Source organism: Vicugna pacos, chromosome 3 (assembly GCF_048564905.1).
Source record: "Vicugna pacos chromosome 3, VicPac4, whole genome shotgun sequence".
NCBI lineage: Eukaryota > Metazoa > Chordata > Mammalia > Artiodactyla > Camelidae > Vicugna > Vicugna pacos.
In genome coordinates, this window is record NC_132989.1 from 120,033,204 (window position 1) to 120,049,740 (window position 16,537).

The following is a 16,537-nucleotide window of genomic DNA, read 5'->3' on the forward strand; positions in this document are numbered from 1 at the left end:
CCGCTTAAACCCGCCCTGGTGCCCTGCAGGCTGCAGTGTTTCAGCACCACGGACAGCGACCGCTGGCCCGAGGCTCGTTAACGGTGCTCGGAGGGACGTGTTCCCAGCAAGACGCCAAGGACACAGCGGTCGCCACGGAGGCGGAGGCGAGTCTCAGGCAGGCCTGGGTGTCCAGCCCCCGGGCGTCTTAGAACCTGACTGCTGGAGGAGGGGCAGAGGGGAGGAAGGATGGAGGAATAGAGGAGGGAGGGAGGAGGAGCAGGCGGGGGCACTTGGAGGTACTCCGAGGGCCCAGAACAGGCCGGGTCGTGGCTGAGGGCTGCTCAGAGGGCTCAGCACAGGGAAGGGCCGGCCGACCGTGAGGGGAGATGTCCTTCCTCTGTAGACAGTGGAATCCTGCGTGATAATCGGCCCTTTTGTTCACTCCTAACACACACTGACCCTGAGGAATTCTCGGAAAAACAAAATGCCGTGTTTCTGAGCTAAACCTGGGAAGAGCCGGCCACCCCCCACCCCCTGGCTTTCTGGGCCGTGATGCCCTGGCCAGTTGAGAGCGGGGCGTCTGTGCCTCCGTGGCGATTCTCTGAGTACAGGTCACCCAAGCCTCGGTCCCAGACAGACCCCCTCTCCTGTGAGCTTCCCCATCGCGTGGGCAGTCATGGCATGCCCTCCTCAGGACCCCAGGGCTCTGGGTAGAGCAAGGAGCTTCTAGGGGGCCAAGCCTCCCTTCACAGCTCAGGGGAGAGAACGCTGTCTGCTTTTCCTCAGGGACTGGCCCTGCTGGTTCCCAGACTCACGGGCCCTCAGTGGAGAAGCGTGTCTGGGCTTTCCCAGTGGCCCCGTCTCCACCCTGACCGTTGGGACCCCAGCTGTTTTGCCTGTGGACTCGCCGGGTAAGTGCAGGGCCACCCAGATGCCCCAGGCAGGACCCCAGACTGCAGGGCCCAGGAGCCACACAGCGGGCTGTCTCTGGTTGGAGAAGGGCGTGGACTGCGATGTCAGAGCTGGTCTGTGCCCTGAGGTGGTCTGGAGGCTGAGGTGGTGTCGGAAGCAAAGACCATGGGTCTCGGAGTCGCTGGGGGTAAGTGTGTATTGGGGTTGGGCTGCGAGGCCCGCAGGCTGGACCCCCGCCCCCGCCGCCCCAGCCCCGCCCTCAGCAGACCCCGCCATCCTGCAGCTTTGGGCCCACGTCCTGCTGCACGTCTTGTTGCTTCCGTCGGCGCCGGGCGAGCAGCTGGACCAGGGCGACCGCCGGGACACTCAGTGCAGGCAGGAAGGACAGGAGCACGCAGATGGCCTGCACCCAGCCCGGGTAGGGCTTCTCCTGCCGCGAGGGAAACTGCTCCTACAGGGACACAGGCCGAGAGGTGGGCGCCCCCCACCCCAGACGTGGAACTGTGTGGGGGCAGCTTCATCCCGGCTCTTCCCGAAATGAAGCACCCAGCGTGGGTGGCTGCGAAAGGCACACAGCCAGGGACCACTCCGTGGGCTCAGGCAGCCGATGTTTTGGGACTCGGGGCCGAGCCTCTCATGGCGACTGGGCACTGAGAAACAGGCCTGGAATCTGGGGCATCTTGTTCTGGAGAGAGCCGCCCACACCGGGGCTCTCAGGGCTGCCCTGTCCTGACCTGCTAGGCATTGTCGGACCCCGTGCTCCCTCTGTAAGGGGGCAGCACCACCCACCCAAGCTCAGGCGAGGTTCTGAGCCGCAAGAGGGGCAGCAGGTCGGCCAGGCCCACGCGGCTCCCAGTGCAGCCTGGGGCCAAGATTTGGAGCCAGAGTCCGCCGGCCAGCTGCGTGGCTGGTTTCTTGTCTGGGACCAGGCTGGGCATCCCCACTGCACGTGTGAAATTTGGCTGGAAGCCACTTCCCTGTGGGAGGGGCTACAGGGACCCGTGAGGTTGCCAGAGTCTGGAAGCGGCTCCTGTCCTCCCACCACTTGCCCAAGGTCACTGGGGCTGCAGGAATCAAACTGTCACCCCCGAGGGCGTCTGGGGTCAAGGGTCTCAGAGCAGAAGCAGCCCCCATAGTCCTTAGGGCGTGAATGCCCACCGAGGGGTCCTCTGGGTCCTGGGTGGCACCAGGGCAGGGCCAGCCGGGTCTGAGGCGGTCCCCGGGCTCCCGCTCCCTGCCCAAAGGACCTACGTATTGGGGGTTCCAGGCCTTGTAGCTCGGCGGCGTGCTGGCCAGGAGGGAAATGTAGGCCACGAAGATGGTCAGCAGCAGCAGGGGGCTGACAACCTTCCAGGTCACCTGCCAGTAGAGGCCAGGCCGCCTCCCAGTCATCCACGCGATATCATCACAGAACCTGCCACGGAGACACTGGGCTCGGCTCCACCCGCCCAGCCAGCGGCCTCCGTGACCCCAAGACTTGGCCCATGGGGGCCGCCCCACCTCCACTCTGACCTTTGCCCCATGTCTTCCTGAGTGTCCCCAGACGAGGCAGCCTTCTGGGGTCCTAATGAGGACCCAGCCTCCAGGTAGATGGGTGAGAAAGGCCAGTGGGCGAGGGTCAGCCCAGTTGAGGGAGAGGGAGGACTTCCACCCTGGGGGTGACTCCAGCTCTGGTGGAGCAGTGGCACGCCCCAGGGGAAGGTGGTGCCTGACCCAGGCCCCGGGGGTGGGGACAGAGGCTCAGGATATGCAACACCTCTGCAGACGCGGAGAAGGTGCCCCGCCTCATGGCCCCTCCCCTGCCTGCACAGCCCCCCAGCTCTGCTCCTCCCAGCTCCGGAGTGTCTTCTTCTGAGGCCCCATGGCCAGTTGAGTCCACGGGCTCACTGTTCCTCCTCATCGCCGCTGGACCCTGCCTCTCATGCCTGCCTCTCGAGGTGGGCAGCGTCCCGCAGGGACAAGCCCACTGTCCCCGTGCCCAGATTGCTGCAGTGGAGGCCATGGCATCAGGGTCTCTCGGGACCTCTTAGAACACGGGACAGAGGTCACAACCTCTAGGCTCGTTGGGCAGGGCTACTGCCAGGGTGGCAGGTGTGAGTGCAGGTATGAGTCTCGATGTGAGTGAAGGTGTGAGTGTCAGGTGTGCGGCAGGCCCGGGCCAGGTGTGGGTGGGCAGGACCGGTGTGTGACCTCCAGGAGGGCAGGGCTTGGAACCCTGGCCGGGCCTCCTGGTGCCCTAGTGCCCACCTGCACTTGGACGTCAGGAGTCCACCATGTGGCTGGAGACTGACGTTTGTCGCTGGCCTCCCCGCAGCCAGGCAGGGCGGGGTCCCGTGTCATCCTGCAGCTGCCCGCGACTCCTGTACCGTGCACTTCCGGATGCTCGGAGCAGAAAGGCGGGACCCCAGGGACTCACCGTTTCATCCCGTAGACATAAATGACCCCGACCACTTCGAAGAAGGCAAAGAGGATCAGGTTCAAGGAAGCGGCATAGTGGTCGAAAATCTCGAGCCAGTAGCTTCCAGACTGCAGCGTGAAGCAGGTGGCCGAGACGAAGCAGACCAGGCAGGCCAGCCCTGGACACGACCCCACACCTCAGGCGGTCGCCCTGGCGCTGCCCTCCCAGCTCTTCCCACTGCCTGTCATGTCCGCTCCTCCTGGCCACGTGCCCCTGCGCTCTGGGAGCCAGGGGACAAGCTCAGATGGCCGTGTCCTCAGTGGGCAGTGCAGGACAGGGTCCCTGGCCCCTGACTCCCTGACCCTCGGCTCCCCTGTGACAACCCTCGGGACGTGGCGTCAGAGCTGCAGGGTGCGGCCTCCATGGGGACAGGGCCCAGAAGCCCACCTGGAGGAGGGGCGTCTGGAGAGTGACAGGCCCCGCAGGGAGGTGGCTGTCCACTCACCGGTCAGGAGCTCCTTGGGGACCCCTCTGGGCATGACCCCCAAGTCCAGGAGCGGTGTGATGACACTTTCCATGTTCCCAAACATGGACGACAGGCCCAGGGTGAACAGCATCCCGAAGAAGAGCACGGCCCAGCCGGGCGCCCCGGGCATGTGGAGGACGGCCTCGGCGAAGACGATGAAGGCCAGGCCCGTGCCTGCGGCGCTCTGCAGGGCGGCGCAGGGAGGGGGTGGCACACGCCCGCACCGGGCCTTGCGCACAGGCATGCCCCGCCCCGGGACACGCATACCAGCACCTGCCCCTGGCACCAGGCTGGGGTGGTGGCCCTGCCCTGTGCGAGCCGTGTCGTAACAAACTTCAGGAGCACCTCTGGAGCTGGGGGAGCCTGTTCCCCCGCATAACCAGCAGCCAGCAGGGGACGTGGGGCCTGGGGACCTGGGCTCAGGTGCCGGTCAGATGGCTGCCCACCCAGCCTGCTGTCCCCGGTCCTCGGCATCAGCTGGCCCTGCATGAGGCCCCTCCAGCCACGGCCTGGCTCTGTGACCTCGCTCTGGCCCCTCTCCCTGGTCTCTGTGCACCAGCAACGCCTGCTTTCCTGGGTCAGCCTGGACCCCACCCCCTGCTGGGCAGGGCCCTTCAGACATGGTGTGTTTAGGCCACAGGGTTTTCTAGAAGCTTGGAGAAGCAGAGGCAGAGAGTCAGCCTAAAGTCCTGCACTCCTGACCCCGGGGGACCTTGTGCAGCAAGTCCTCGGCCCAGTGCAGCCTGGTGCCCTCGACCCGGCCCCTCGAGTACCTTTTCCAGAAAGTCCTCCAAGCGGCAGGTGTCCAGGTGGAGCCCAGCCGCCCACTCAGGCCGGGAGGTGTTCAGGCGGGCGAGGACAGCCGCGTAGTCGTCCCTGGAGATGCTCTGGTCGGGGAGATCGAAGGCGTTGATGAGACGGAGGATGTTTCTGCAGGGCGGGGAGGCCTGGTGAGTGGACACCTGTGGGGCCGGCAGCGGGGAGCTGCCCGTTGGCCTCGTGCACTCGCAGGGAGAGAAGGCTGGTCCAGCCCCAGAGGGGCCCCAGGCTGGAGGGGACACTCCCTGAGGGTACGCACTGGGCTGTGCCGCTTCCTGCCTCCCTGAATTTGGGCCCCCGGCCAGCACTGGAGAGCCCCCCCAGGCCAGGTTGTGGGTGGTGGCCCCAGGTCTGCACGCCTGCACTGTCTTGGACCTCACGGTTCAAACACCATGGGGGCTTCCCTGTTTGCCGATTCGCCTGCCTGCTAGATGTGTCTGTAACCTCGACTCCAGTCCCCGCGGCATCTGAGGGCACTTGCGGACTTGTCCATCGCGCACGTCCCCTCCGGGGGCCCCGGGACGCTCCGCCTTGTCTCAGCTGGAGCCGCAGACGAGCGCCTCATGGTTGGAGCTGCGGTTCTCAAATTCCTGTGCTTTTTGTTGGTTTTGCTGTTTAATTTCTGTCCAGTGTTCTAAATGCAGCAAGAAGGCGGTGATGCCACCCACAGAAAACTCCCGAGGGGCTTTGTTCAGGCCAGGGGTACGTGCCGTGGGGGGAGCCTGGCCTCAGCGGATGAACAGACTTGTTCGCTGGGCGTCTCCGTGGAGGCAGCTGGGGGCCTGCTCCCCCGCAGGGGTTGCACTGTGCACCGGGCGTGGCCTCTGCAGCCTCTCTGGAACATTGTGAGAGGTGCGTGCCTCAGCAGCTCAGCCGAGCGCGGTTAGAACGGGTATCTCGGCTCTCTGTGACACGGTGCTCACTCCGTGGGGCCGTCCCGGGCACTGTGGACGTCAACGGCACCCCGGGGGACACTCTTATGCACTGTGATGGGTTCTACCCAGGAAAACACATCTGGTAGGCCAGGCCGGGCCGTCGAGCGCACAGCTCCAAGCGTGGGGTCCTCCTAATGCCTCGGCTCCCGGGGCTGTTGTGACAAATGCCCCCGGACGGGGGGCCTTGAAACAACAGGAGTTCCTCCTTCCACAGCCCCGCGGCTGGAAGTCCGAGACCCAGGTGTCCAGGGCTGCGCTCCTGCCAGAGGCTCCAGGGGAGGGTCGTTCCTGCCTCTTCCAGCCTCCGGGGCCCCAGGCGTCCGTGAGCTGTGGCTTCGACCCTCCAGCCTCTGCTTTGTCTCACGTGGCTTCTCATCCTGCCTGTGTCCCTTTCTGTCCGATCAGGACACCAGTCATTGGACAGGGGACTCAGCCTGCCCAGACCGACCTCATCTGCCAGAGACCTGTTTCTATTCCAGGTTCTGGACAGACCCTCCACCCGCTGCCCTGGGGAAGGTCGTCTGTGGGCCCCAGTGCAGCAGGACCCGTGGTGGGGCCATGATCGGGGGACACCTGGCCCCAGACCCGGAGGGCACCGTGCTCACCCGTCCAGGCAGCGCCCGTGGTCGTTGGCAGCCTTGAACCCCAGGACGGAGAAGACAGCAATGGACGCGTACAAGGAGGTCATGCTGTTGACCAGGGCGATGGCCACCGCGTCCCTCTCACAGTTGTTCCTGGGGGACATGCACGTGTGTGGCCCTGTGTGCCCAGAGACCCCACCTCCAAACCTCGAGACGACTCAGGGATCACACCTCCACACCCTGGACGCCCCCACTCTTCTCTACACCGGGGCCTGCCTGTGCTCCACCCGGAACTCGGACGTCTCAGTCCCCGCCCTGCCAACCCCTCCCCGGGGGCCCCAGCTCGGGGTGCTGCTGGTGTAACACACTCAGCCCCCCATCTCCCAGGGCCTCGGGGAGCTGAGGGCGAGGGTGGGGCAGCTGTGGGTCTCACTGGGATTGTCTCCAAACGAGAAACACACACAAGCTGCCATTCAAGGGAGTCCAAGCAGAAACGCACTGAAGCCCCCGGGGGCCCGACCCCCACGCCTGAGGCCCCTGCCACCAGCCCCTGCACCCCCGCCTGCCCTACCCCCCTCAGACAACCCCGGGGAAGTGGTTTAAGGGCATGCCTGCCAGCACCCTGGGGTTCGTGACACGGTCACGCTTGGGTCCTCGGCCTGTTGGTCTCATAGAGCAAGTCTGCAGCTCCCGCAGGAGAGGCGGCGGCCTGGCGTCTACGTGACCAGGAGGCTGACGCAGCCGTGGTGCTGCTCCTGTGGCCACGAGCATCACGCACCGGCCGGAGCACAGGGAAGGCCTCGCTCCTGGGCTTGACCCCCCGGGCTCTCCTCCTGCAGCTGGCTCGGACCGAGCTGGAAGCGGCCCCGCCTCCCGGCCCTTGGGGAAGACTCAGGAATCGCCTGTTATCAGAAGCTCACCTCTGGCCGCCTCCACCCGGGCAGGACTTCCCGACAGAGAAGGGCTTTGTGTGTCTGAGCATGATCCCCGCCCAGCCTGGCCCTACCTTGGCGGGTTGTAACTTGCAAAAGCGATGTGTCCTCCGAAGGCCAGGGACAGAGAGAAGAATATCTGGGTGGCGGCGTCCAGCCACACACGGGGGTTCCGGAGGACCTGCATCTGGAGTGAGATGGGAAGGCCCGTGGCCAGCAGACAAGCCGCCCTGGCCCGGTCCCTCCCGTTCCAGAACGTTCCCAAAGTTCTGAGTCACGCACTCAGGCCCCAGGAACAGTCCAGGACCATACGTGGAGCAGACACAGCCACCCCAGCCACCTGTTGGTGACGTGTGATGACCCCTGGTCCCGTCCGCTCAAGGCCCTGAGAGCCTGGGGGCAGACCTCCCGGGGTGGGAGACCGGTCTCAGTGGCTGGGGCTTAACTGTGTTTGCTCTGTTCCTCTCAGACCTGGGGTTTCCAGGACCTGAGAGCCGGGTGGGCCCCGAGCCGAGAGTGCCTGGCGCTACTGCTGGCTCAGGCAGACCTGCGCTGGCTGCCACACCTGGCCCCTTCCCTTCCCCTGGGGGCTCTGCCTGCAGGGCTGGCTGGGCAGCCCCTGGGGTCCCGCAGACTGTGGACCGGTCCCGAAAGGGTACCGGCTCTAGTGGGCAGGCCCCTTGGCCCTGTGGCTCCCCACCTGGCGGGTCATGCTGCTGGACGAGGCCCTCAGAGATGTAGGGTCCAGGTTGCTAGGGGTGGGACATCTGGGTCCCCAGCTGGCCTCTCCCCTGAACCCCCTCTTTTACAGTGGTCCCCAATCTAGACCGAGTCCTCCTCCTGCTCCCTCCCCTCCGAACCCGACCCCTGAGACCCCAGCCACCTTCCTTGTGGCCACGTCTCTGCTCCCACAGCCAGGGGTTGGGACGAACTGGGCGGGGCAGTGGCCCCACCGCATGTGCTCCCTGAGCCTGGCCCGGGGGAATGTGGAGTCAAGACTCACGTCCGGAGTGAACAGGTAGACCAGCCCTTCGGTGGCCCCGGGCAGGGTGAGTCCCCTGATGAGAAAGATCGTCAGGACCAGGTACGGGAACAAGGCTGTGAAATAAATTGCCTAAAAGAAGGGCAACTGTTAGACTTTCCTGTGTGCCTGTTCCGCGTGAAACCTCGAGAGAGTCGGGCGGGACCCACTGTGACGTCGTTCCCGTGGGATTGGGGCCAAGACAGCGGGCTCTGTGCAAGCTCGGAGGGTTTGGGGCTCCCTGAGGTGCTCAGGCGCACCGATGCCCAGTGGGGTCCACTGAGCTGGGCGGTGGGCTCCCCAGGGCGGGCGGCTTCCCCTGGTCCAAGGTCAGGCTCTCGCGGCACCAATGCCTTTTCCTGCCGCCCCCAGGCCCCCAGCTGGCCGCTCCGCAGGGGCCATGGGCCGCTCGCCTGCCTGCCCCTCCCCTGCGGCAGGACCCGGCCCAGCTCTGTCAGGGTTGGGGAGGGGTCTGCGCACACGGTGTCTGCAAAAATGGGGGCTCTCCCCTCGCTGCCCCAGGCCCCAAAGGCAGACGGACGCGATGCCCCTCCGGGGACTCTCGTCGCAGCAGTGTTTGGGGTTTCTGGCCGGCTTGCTGCGGCTGCTTCAGAAACTGCCACCCTCGCAATCAAGCGTGGAGCCCTCATGTGAGAGTGACGCCGCCCCCACGGTAACCGAGCAGAAGCACAGGGGCACTCGGACCCACAAACCTCCACGACCCCAGATCGGGGGCCTGGCCTGGAAACGCATGGAACTTCGTCCCAGTCACTTAAAGGACTGACACACAAGACACTGGACGTATCCAAGCCCAGAGAGAGAGGGTGGGGAGCCCCGAGAAGCCCGCTGGGAGCTGCACGCGCAGACTCCTCTGGTGCCTTCTGCTGGAAGCCACGTAACTGGCAATGTGTTCTTTCTTATCATCCAAGTCTCTTTAAAAGATAATCAACTGCTTAAAACAAAAATGCTAAGAAAGCACTTGCTGTTTGTCACACGTGAGCAAAATGCACGTCAACAGCACGGACACCGGGTGGGGGTGGGGCTGTGATGCCGAGAGCGGCCTCTGCGTGGTGAGTGGCGCAGCCTCACGGGGGGACGACCGTGATGCTCTGCCCCCAACTCAGCCACCCGGGTAACAGAGTCCCAGCTAGCAAGCAAAGGACACAGCGTGGGGTCAAAAGAGTGCTCAGGAAAAGAGCGGGACAGGAGCGGAGAACAGAGGGGACAGGCAGAAGTCAAGCCCGTGACGGCAGGCTAACCCCACCCTGACCGGTCAGCACATTGCACGTAAATGGTCTAAACACCCCCGGCAAAAGGCGAGGACGGTCACACGGAGCGAAGACGCAAGACGCAACCACACACTGTCCACAAAACCGCAGTAACCACAGAGATCCAAGAAACTTCACAGAAATGCAGTGGGAAAAGCTGCACCAGGTTGACCTAGTCAGAGGAGGCTGGCACAGCAGCTTCAACGCCCTGTGGGCTCGCGAGCCGACTGTCACCAGGACGCGGAGGCTCACCTCCCAGGGACAACGGCATCAGTTCTCAGGGAGACCCGGCAGCCCCGAAGTCCACGCCCCTCCTGGCTGAGCCTCTAAATTCCTGAGGCCAAGGAGGACCCAAACGGAGAGGCGTCCCCTGGAGCTGGAGGGACCTGCGGTGCGGGGTCTGCCCGGCAGGCTCTCACCTTCCCGGTGGTCTCGATGCCTCTGATGACACACAGGTACAGGACTGCCCAGGAGGCCGCCAAGCAGACCAGCAGCTGCCACTGGACGGAGCCGCTGTCACTGATGTCGGCCGTGATGTTCAGCGTCTGCCGGTACCAGAAGTAGCTCACGGCGCTGCTGTCCCAGCACTCCTCCACCAACCCTGGGACGGGGGGCCGTCACGAGCTGGCCACAGGCCACAGACGGCCTGTCCTGGGCACCCGGACAGGCCCCACAGCACCCGAGTGAGCGGCAGGGAGGCTGGCCACCCTGGTGATGCCCTCCGTGCCTTCGCTGCCCCGAGCACCCAGCTCTGGCCTGCAGGGCTGGCATGGGGATGGCGCCCACCGCCCAGGCCCCCAGGGCTGGCCTCCTCCAGCACGTGCCAACCAAGCTTGTGTCAGCCAGACACAGGGAGGGAAAGAGGTCAAGCTGGCTTCAGGGGCAAATTGAAAACCTGGACTGTGTCCCACGTCTGGGAGGTCCCCCCAGATGGAGCCCTTGGCTGGGGTTGCCACTGGAAGTCTTAATTCAGGGAGAGCAGCCACCCTGTCCCTCACCCTCTGGTCACCAGGCACACGACGGCTGCGAGGCCCCAGGTGCCGCTCTGTGAAAGAATGGAGTGACTGGGGCCCTGGGTCCCATAGTGAGTGAACGGACAGCAAACGGTGACGAGGCCCCGTCGCCCTGCCCGGGAGTGTACCTGTGCGGTTGAGGTCCAGTGGGCAGGCGCTCCAGGGCAGCGGGTGCTGGAAGGAGTTGAGGAGGTACCAGAGCACCCACGTCAGGATGGTGTTGTAGTACAGGCTGACCAGGAAGGACACGATGAGGCAGCCCAGCCCTGCAGGCCCGCCACAGTCAGCGCTTCCCTCCCAGGGAAGCACCGTCCTCACGCTCACCGCAAGGGGCTCCCGCTGCCCACCCACTGGTCTACATCTGGCCGCACCCCTCCACCAGCGACCCATCATTTCCCTGGCCATGCGGTGCCTTTTCAGCCAGGTCTCAGCCAGGCCACAGCCGGGCCAGAGCTGGCCTCTGCACCAGCCATCTAGGCTGTTTCCGGGGTTATCAGATGGCCTGCAGCCACCTGGGTGTGTGACAGGCCTGGACGGTGACACTCAGACCCCCTTACAGCAGCTCCCACCTCAAGGGCACGTGGGGAGTGGGGTCTGCCCTCTGTCCCCCTGCCATGACCTCCCAGGACACGTGGGCTCAGCACCGCAGGGGGACGGGCTGGGCAATTCGGCACAGCCCACTGCCTCTGCCTCCTGTGCCCTGAGCTCAGCGGCAGCGCCCTGCTCCCAAGTCTCCCCACCCCCGGGGCCCATGCGCCTGTCCATCCAGGCTCCTCCTGCGTCTGCGGGCTCTAAACCACAGGAGGTGCACCGTCGTGGCAAGTGCACATGTCACACGTAAATGCAGCCCCACCCCCAGGAGCTGCGGGTGGGGCCAGAGGGAGGCGCGTACCTACTCCGCCCAGGTAGGGCGAGATGGCCATCCACACCCCGATGCTGCCCCTGCGCAGGCGCTGGCCGATGGCGAGCTCGATGTGGAAGAGCGGGATGCCCTCGAAGACCAGGGCAATGAGGTAGGGGATGAGGAAGGCCCCTGCAGAGACACGGTGGTCAGCGGGTGACACCCTCTGCCCCGGCCGGCCTCAGGCTGGAGGACGGGGCCGGGGCTGGGGAGAAGCACCCGTGGCTGCCAGAGACGGGGAGATGTGACCCCAATGTCGGGGCACCCGGTTTTCCGTTGTTTTAGGTGACTTGGCGGCTCCCACCTCCAGTGCTTTGGTGGCAACTTTCATCCACAGACAGGCGGTGTGGTTCTCACTGAGACCCCGGGACCCCTGGTCCTGGTGCTCCTGGGACGGGGAGCTGGTCTGTTCATGGTGGAGACTTGCAGGAAGCAGACAGCCTCTCAAACGTCTCCCCAAGTTGGGGCAGGGAGCCGTCTCTCCACCCCTTCACCCAGTGGGACGCTGGGTGTGGACACGGCCGTAGTGGGTGAGGGCGTTGCAGTCCCCAGGAGGGAGCATGCGCTGACCGATGGAGGGAATCCAATGGAAGGGCAGGCAGAGACAGCGGCTGCCTTTCTGCACCGCAAGCCAGTGTGGATGGAGCAGGTGCTGGGAGGTGGCAGGACCTGGCCTCCTCGAGCCCACAGAGCCCGGGCCGCGACCTGGGAGGCCTGCTGGGCAGAGGCTGGTTCCCGCACTGTCGGGAAGGGAGCTCAGCCCCCAGAGTGGAGCTGGCGGTGTTGGCGTCTCCGTCCGTCCCCAGGGTCCACGCTGCAATTGGAAATGGAAGTCCTGCCCTCCAGGCACCCTCAGTCCACGTGCTTCAGGCCAAGGCGTGTGGGCACTTAGGTGCTCCAGGCCCGGCAGCTGTTCCCAACCTACACCCACGTCCGGCGACACCAGGGAGCAGACTTCTAGGCCCCTTGACCGAGGACAGCGGCTGAAGCAGGCGCCATCTCTCCTGTGCTGTCCATGGGATGCTTGGCTCTCTCTAAGGGCTGTTTCCACAAGCCCCAGGCCCCTGGGATTTCGCCAGCACATCCTCCTGCTGGCTTTCCTGACATTGAGTCGGGGCCCTGGAGAAAGCAGGTGGCCTTGGGCCCTTGGCCCAGGTCGGCCTCTGCACAGGGCTCCAGGGCCAGTGTCTGGGGCACATGTGCTCGTGGGTGTCTCTTATACAGCAGCAGAAAAGCAAAGCCATCTTAAAGGACAAACTTGAATTCTGGAGGGTCTCAACTTCGATGGACATGCTGGACACCCAGGGACAGCCACCCAGGGAAGGCGGGACACCTGTGGGCTGGGCTTGGAGCTGGAGGAGTGGGAGCCCCTGGGGAGGGGGTCGGCCACAGGCCTGGGGTCCAAGGCCCAGAGGGAGGAGCCCTCTCCAGCCTGCCCTCTTCCTTCCCACCCACCTCCGTCCTACACTGTGGGGCCTTGTGATCTCCCAGCCGCCCTCGGGCCTCAGGGCGCACACCTGCAGCGTGGCGCGGACAGACATGAGATGCCCACACGGGCCTTGTAAGTGCGCGCCCGGCCAGCCTTCAGGCAGGGCCTGAGTCCAGCATTTGATCCAGTGTCTGAAAAGGCTGCAGCCTCCGCGCTGACTGTCCCTTGGCCCCGTGACCCCTGCTCTGAGGGGAAGGCCCCAGGCGGACGGGTCTCAGGCCGGGGCCAGAGGGGCTGGCTGAGGTCCGTATGGCAGGGACCACCCAGGGGAAAGATCTCGGGGTGGGGAGGGGGTTCTCCTGTGACTGGATCACCATGTCTGGGGAGAAAAGGATGAGAGGCATTTCTGTGATCACAAGACTGAAGCCTTGGGGAGGAGCGTCCACCCCAAGTGCCGGTTACGTGTTAGCCCAACAGGACAGCCGTGTGGACACTGGGCTGTTGAGGGGGGGCTCAGAGGACTGTCCCCTCCAGTGTGGGCACCTGCTTCCCTGAGTGGACGTCACACCATAAAGGCGTTTCTGCAGGACAAGGAGGAAGGAGGAGCATCGCCCACGGGGTAGGAAGGTCCGTGCACCTCCGAGTGCAGCCCGTCAGGGCAGCTCAGAGCAGGGGTTCACGAGCACTCGTGACGTTCTGATGAAGCAAGAAATACCCATGTGGTCTTCGCCCTGTCCTGGCTCACAGCTCCTAAAACCCCTGGGATTCCTTGGGTGGTGGGTGACAGGAGAACCTCTGTCATTCATAACAAGCCTCTTTCACCTGAACTGGGTTTATGCTAATGAGGTGACTCTGGGGGCTGGTGGCCGGAGGAACTGCCACGTGATTGGAACTCAGCCCACCCTCTACCGCCAGGGAGCCTGAGTTAATCACCAAGCGGTCGAGTGACTTAATCAGGAATGCCTGTGCAGTGGAGCTTCTGGGCGGGTGGCCCATGGAGGCACAGGGAGGCGGCAGCCCCGGCCCTGGCGGGGGCTCCGTGCCATCCCTGGTCCCCACCCTTCAGTCTCTTCCATTCGGCTGTTCCTGAGTGTATCCTCTGTAATAAACCTGTAAGTAAGTAAAGTGGTTTCCTGGGTTCTGTGAGCAGTTCTTGCAAATTATTGAAACTGAGGTGGGGGTTGTGGGACCCCCGAAATTTGTAGCCAAGTTGGACAGAAGTGATGCCCTGAGGACCCGCTACTTGAGATTGGCACCTGGGGGGCAGCCTTGTGGGGCGAGCCCCTCACCTGTGGGGTCTGTGCTAAATTCGGGGAGTGTCAGGATTGGGCTAGACCCCAGGACCCCCAGGCACGCCCGCCGAGAACCGGAGAGCTGGCTGGTGCGGGGAGACCCTGGCACGTCGGTGTCACGGCCCTGAGAGCAGAAGGAACACCACAGAGCAGGCAGACGCACGCATCCAACTCGTCCAAGGAGGTCGCTGTGGACGGCTGGCCGCGGGCCCGGCCTGGAGGCTCTGGGCGAACCCTGCGCCCTCCCAGCAGGAGGGGGGCCGGACGCAACACCCCAGTTCAATCCATGAAGAAAGGGTCATGGAGAAAAAGGAGCTTCTGGCCAGCACAGCGAGAGCCTGGGGCGCTGAGAAACCGCCCCAGGATCTGAGAGAGCCACGCGAGGACAGGAACGAGGGTGGACTGTCCCGTGGAGGGTGACTCACAACCTCGGGGCTCGCGCTTCCCAAATCGACGAAGACAGTCATCGCCGTGCGGGTGCCACCCAGTCTTCAGTTCACACGGGGAAGTGCGGACCACGCTGAGAGGAAGAACAGGCCACGAGGACCGGCTCTGCTGGACGCCAGGACTTGTTCTAAAACTGCGGGTGCTTCACGCTGCGCCGCGTCCTCAGCCCCCCGGGGACACTGACCGTGAAGGAGCGGCATGGAAATCGCAGCCTCCGACAAGTGACCCGCCTGCATGGCTTCCTGGGCGAGTCCCCCACCACAGCACGCCGCAGGCCCTGCGGTCAGCACCTGAACACACCGGCCCCGGGCTGCTCCCACCCTCTGAACCGAAGGCCCTGCGTGCATCGTAAAGCAGCCCGCCCCAAGGGCGTCTGTGTGACGGAATCCCGAGCACTTCTGCCTAAACATTCTGCCAAACCCTTCGCGGTGCTGCCTTCCACTCACAAACTGGGATAACCGTGAAGGGAGGGAGACGTGGACCATCAGTGGTGAGTTTGTGCAAATCAGTGTGATGCACCACCTGCCGACCGCCTCCGTCTCGTCTTCAAAGTCATCGGAGGTGGTCAGAGCGGACAGAAAGGGGCCTCTCACGGTAGGCGAGTTAAAGACACAAATATTTCACGGCATTTGACCGAGACCTTCCACATCTGGAAACAGAACCTACAGAGGTGTTTCAAAGCCCCCGGGCACGGGAGGTGACGGGGCTGCTCTGGGTACAGGGCCCAGTCACCCTGGTGGCCTCACCATCTGGACCTTGGGGTGGGTGGACCGCCTCCAGCCGTAAGGACAAGGATCCAAAAGCGAGTTCCGGGCTCTCGGGCTCCCGCAGGTCTGAGTGGCGGGTAACGTGACGGTTATCGAAACGCAGACGGTGGAACAAGTGTGCGGGGCGTGGCCGAGGCCCCGTCCTGAGGCATGGGCACAGAGCGCCCCCGGAGCCCCCGCGCCGGCCGCCTGTGCTTCTGTGCTGTCCAGGGGCCTTCCCGGAGGGCCGACCCGGAGAGCCGGGGCCCAGGCGCCCGCCCTGCCCCAAGCCCGCCTGGGCTCTGACGCCCCTGGAGCGGCCGCTATGGGCAGCAACTCCGCTGGTTTGTATGCATTTTCAAACTCTCCCACTGGCCCGTATCTTCTTATAATCAGAAGGAAAGAAGATGTCAGTGAAGCGCTGTCCTCACAACCAGGACGCATGGGGGACAGGGCTTGTGTGCGGTCAGCCCGGAGCGCTAACCCCACCCCACCCGCCGCCCACCCGTCTCCTGAGGAGGGCCGTCTGCCCTTGAACGGGGAAGGATGACCCCCGACCAAAGGCACAGCGTGAGACATCGTCCCCACTCAGCCCTTGCCGTCTCCTGGGCGAGAGGCCAGCGCCACTGCCCCTGAAGGAGACACTGCCCGAATTTCTGGCAGCGACCCGACTCAGCCAGGAGAGTCAGCCGGCGCGCTGGGGGCCTGCAGGCCTTGTGCGGGTTAGAAGGGGCCCCGAGCTCAGACCGCAGGGGAGGACGAGCCTGCCTGGAAAGCCCCTGCCCACAGCATCTGGGGGCAAAATCTCAGCTCCCGAGCACAGCGGCCCGGCAGGCCTGCGGCCCCGTGTCCCCAGGAGCGAGCGTGCCACCAGGAGCGACAGGCTGCTGAGTGAGAGCAGCTCCAGGCAGAGCTGCGCCTGCACTAACTCGTGGGCTTCTAGGCCAGGGGAGGAGGCTGGGCTCCCCGAAATGACCCTGACCTTCCCTGTGCAGCCACAGCCCCCTGGGCGGGCTCGCTGTCCAGGGGTGTTTGTTGGCAACGGCGTGGCTACCGCGACGGGGCCGGGCACTAGGACGTGCAGCCTGGGGAGGAGCCCAGCAGACCCGAAGCCGCAGTGCATGTGGGGGTCCCCCCATCCCTCAGGCTGGGTGCTGCCGCCTGGGTCTCAGGGGGCAATCCCCCACCCCTGGCCAGTCTGCGTCCCCGACCCCCCGAGGAGCAGCCCGCACTGCCGCCTGGGACAAGGACAGGGTGGGCGCAGAGGGCGAGGACGGGACGGCGCAGGCTCACCTCCCCCGTAGGTCTGGCACAGGTACGGGAACCTCCAGAGGT

General features: G+C 64.9%; 1 protein-coding gene across 1 annotated transcript; it reads right to left on the reverse strand.

The window, feature by feature from the left end:
- Nucleotides 1-1,064: 1,064 nt before the first annotated feature.
- Nucleotides 1,065-16,537, reverse strand: SLC6A18 (solute carrier family 6 member 18). Its single transcript, XM_006198375.4, has 12 exons — nt 16,496-16,537; nt 11,280-11,420; nt 10,516-10,653; nt 9,794-9,975; nt 8,089-8,199; nt 7,160-7,272; nt 6,178-6,306; nt 4,592-4,748; nt 3,798-4,002; nt 3,311-3,470; nt 2,146-2,308; nt 1,065-1,345 (listed from the first exon to the last, which is right to left on the reverse strand). The coding sequence occupies exons 2-12, from the start codon at nt 11,308-11,310 to the stop codon at nt 1,154-1,156; spliced, it is 1,581 nt and encodes a 526-aa protein (XP_006198437.2). The 5' UTR covers nt 11,311-11,420; nt 16,496-16,537; the 3' UTR covers nt 1,065-1,153.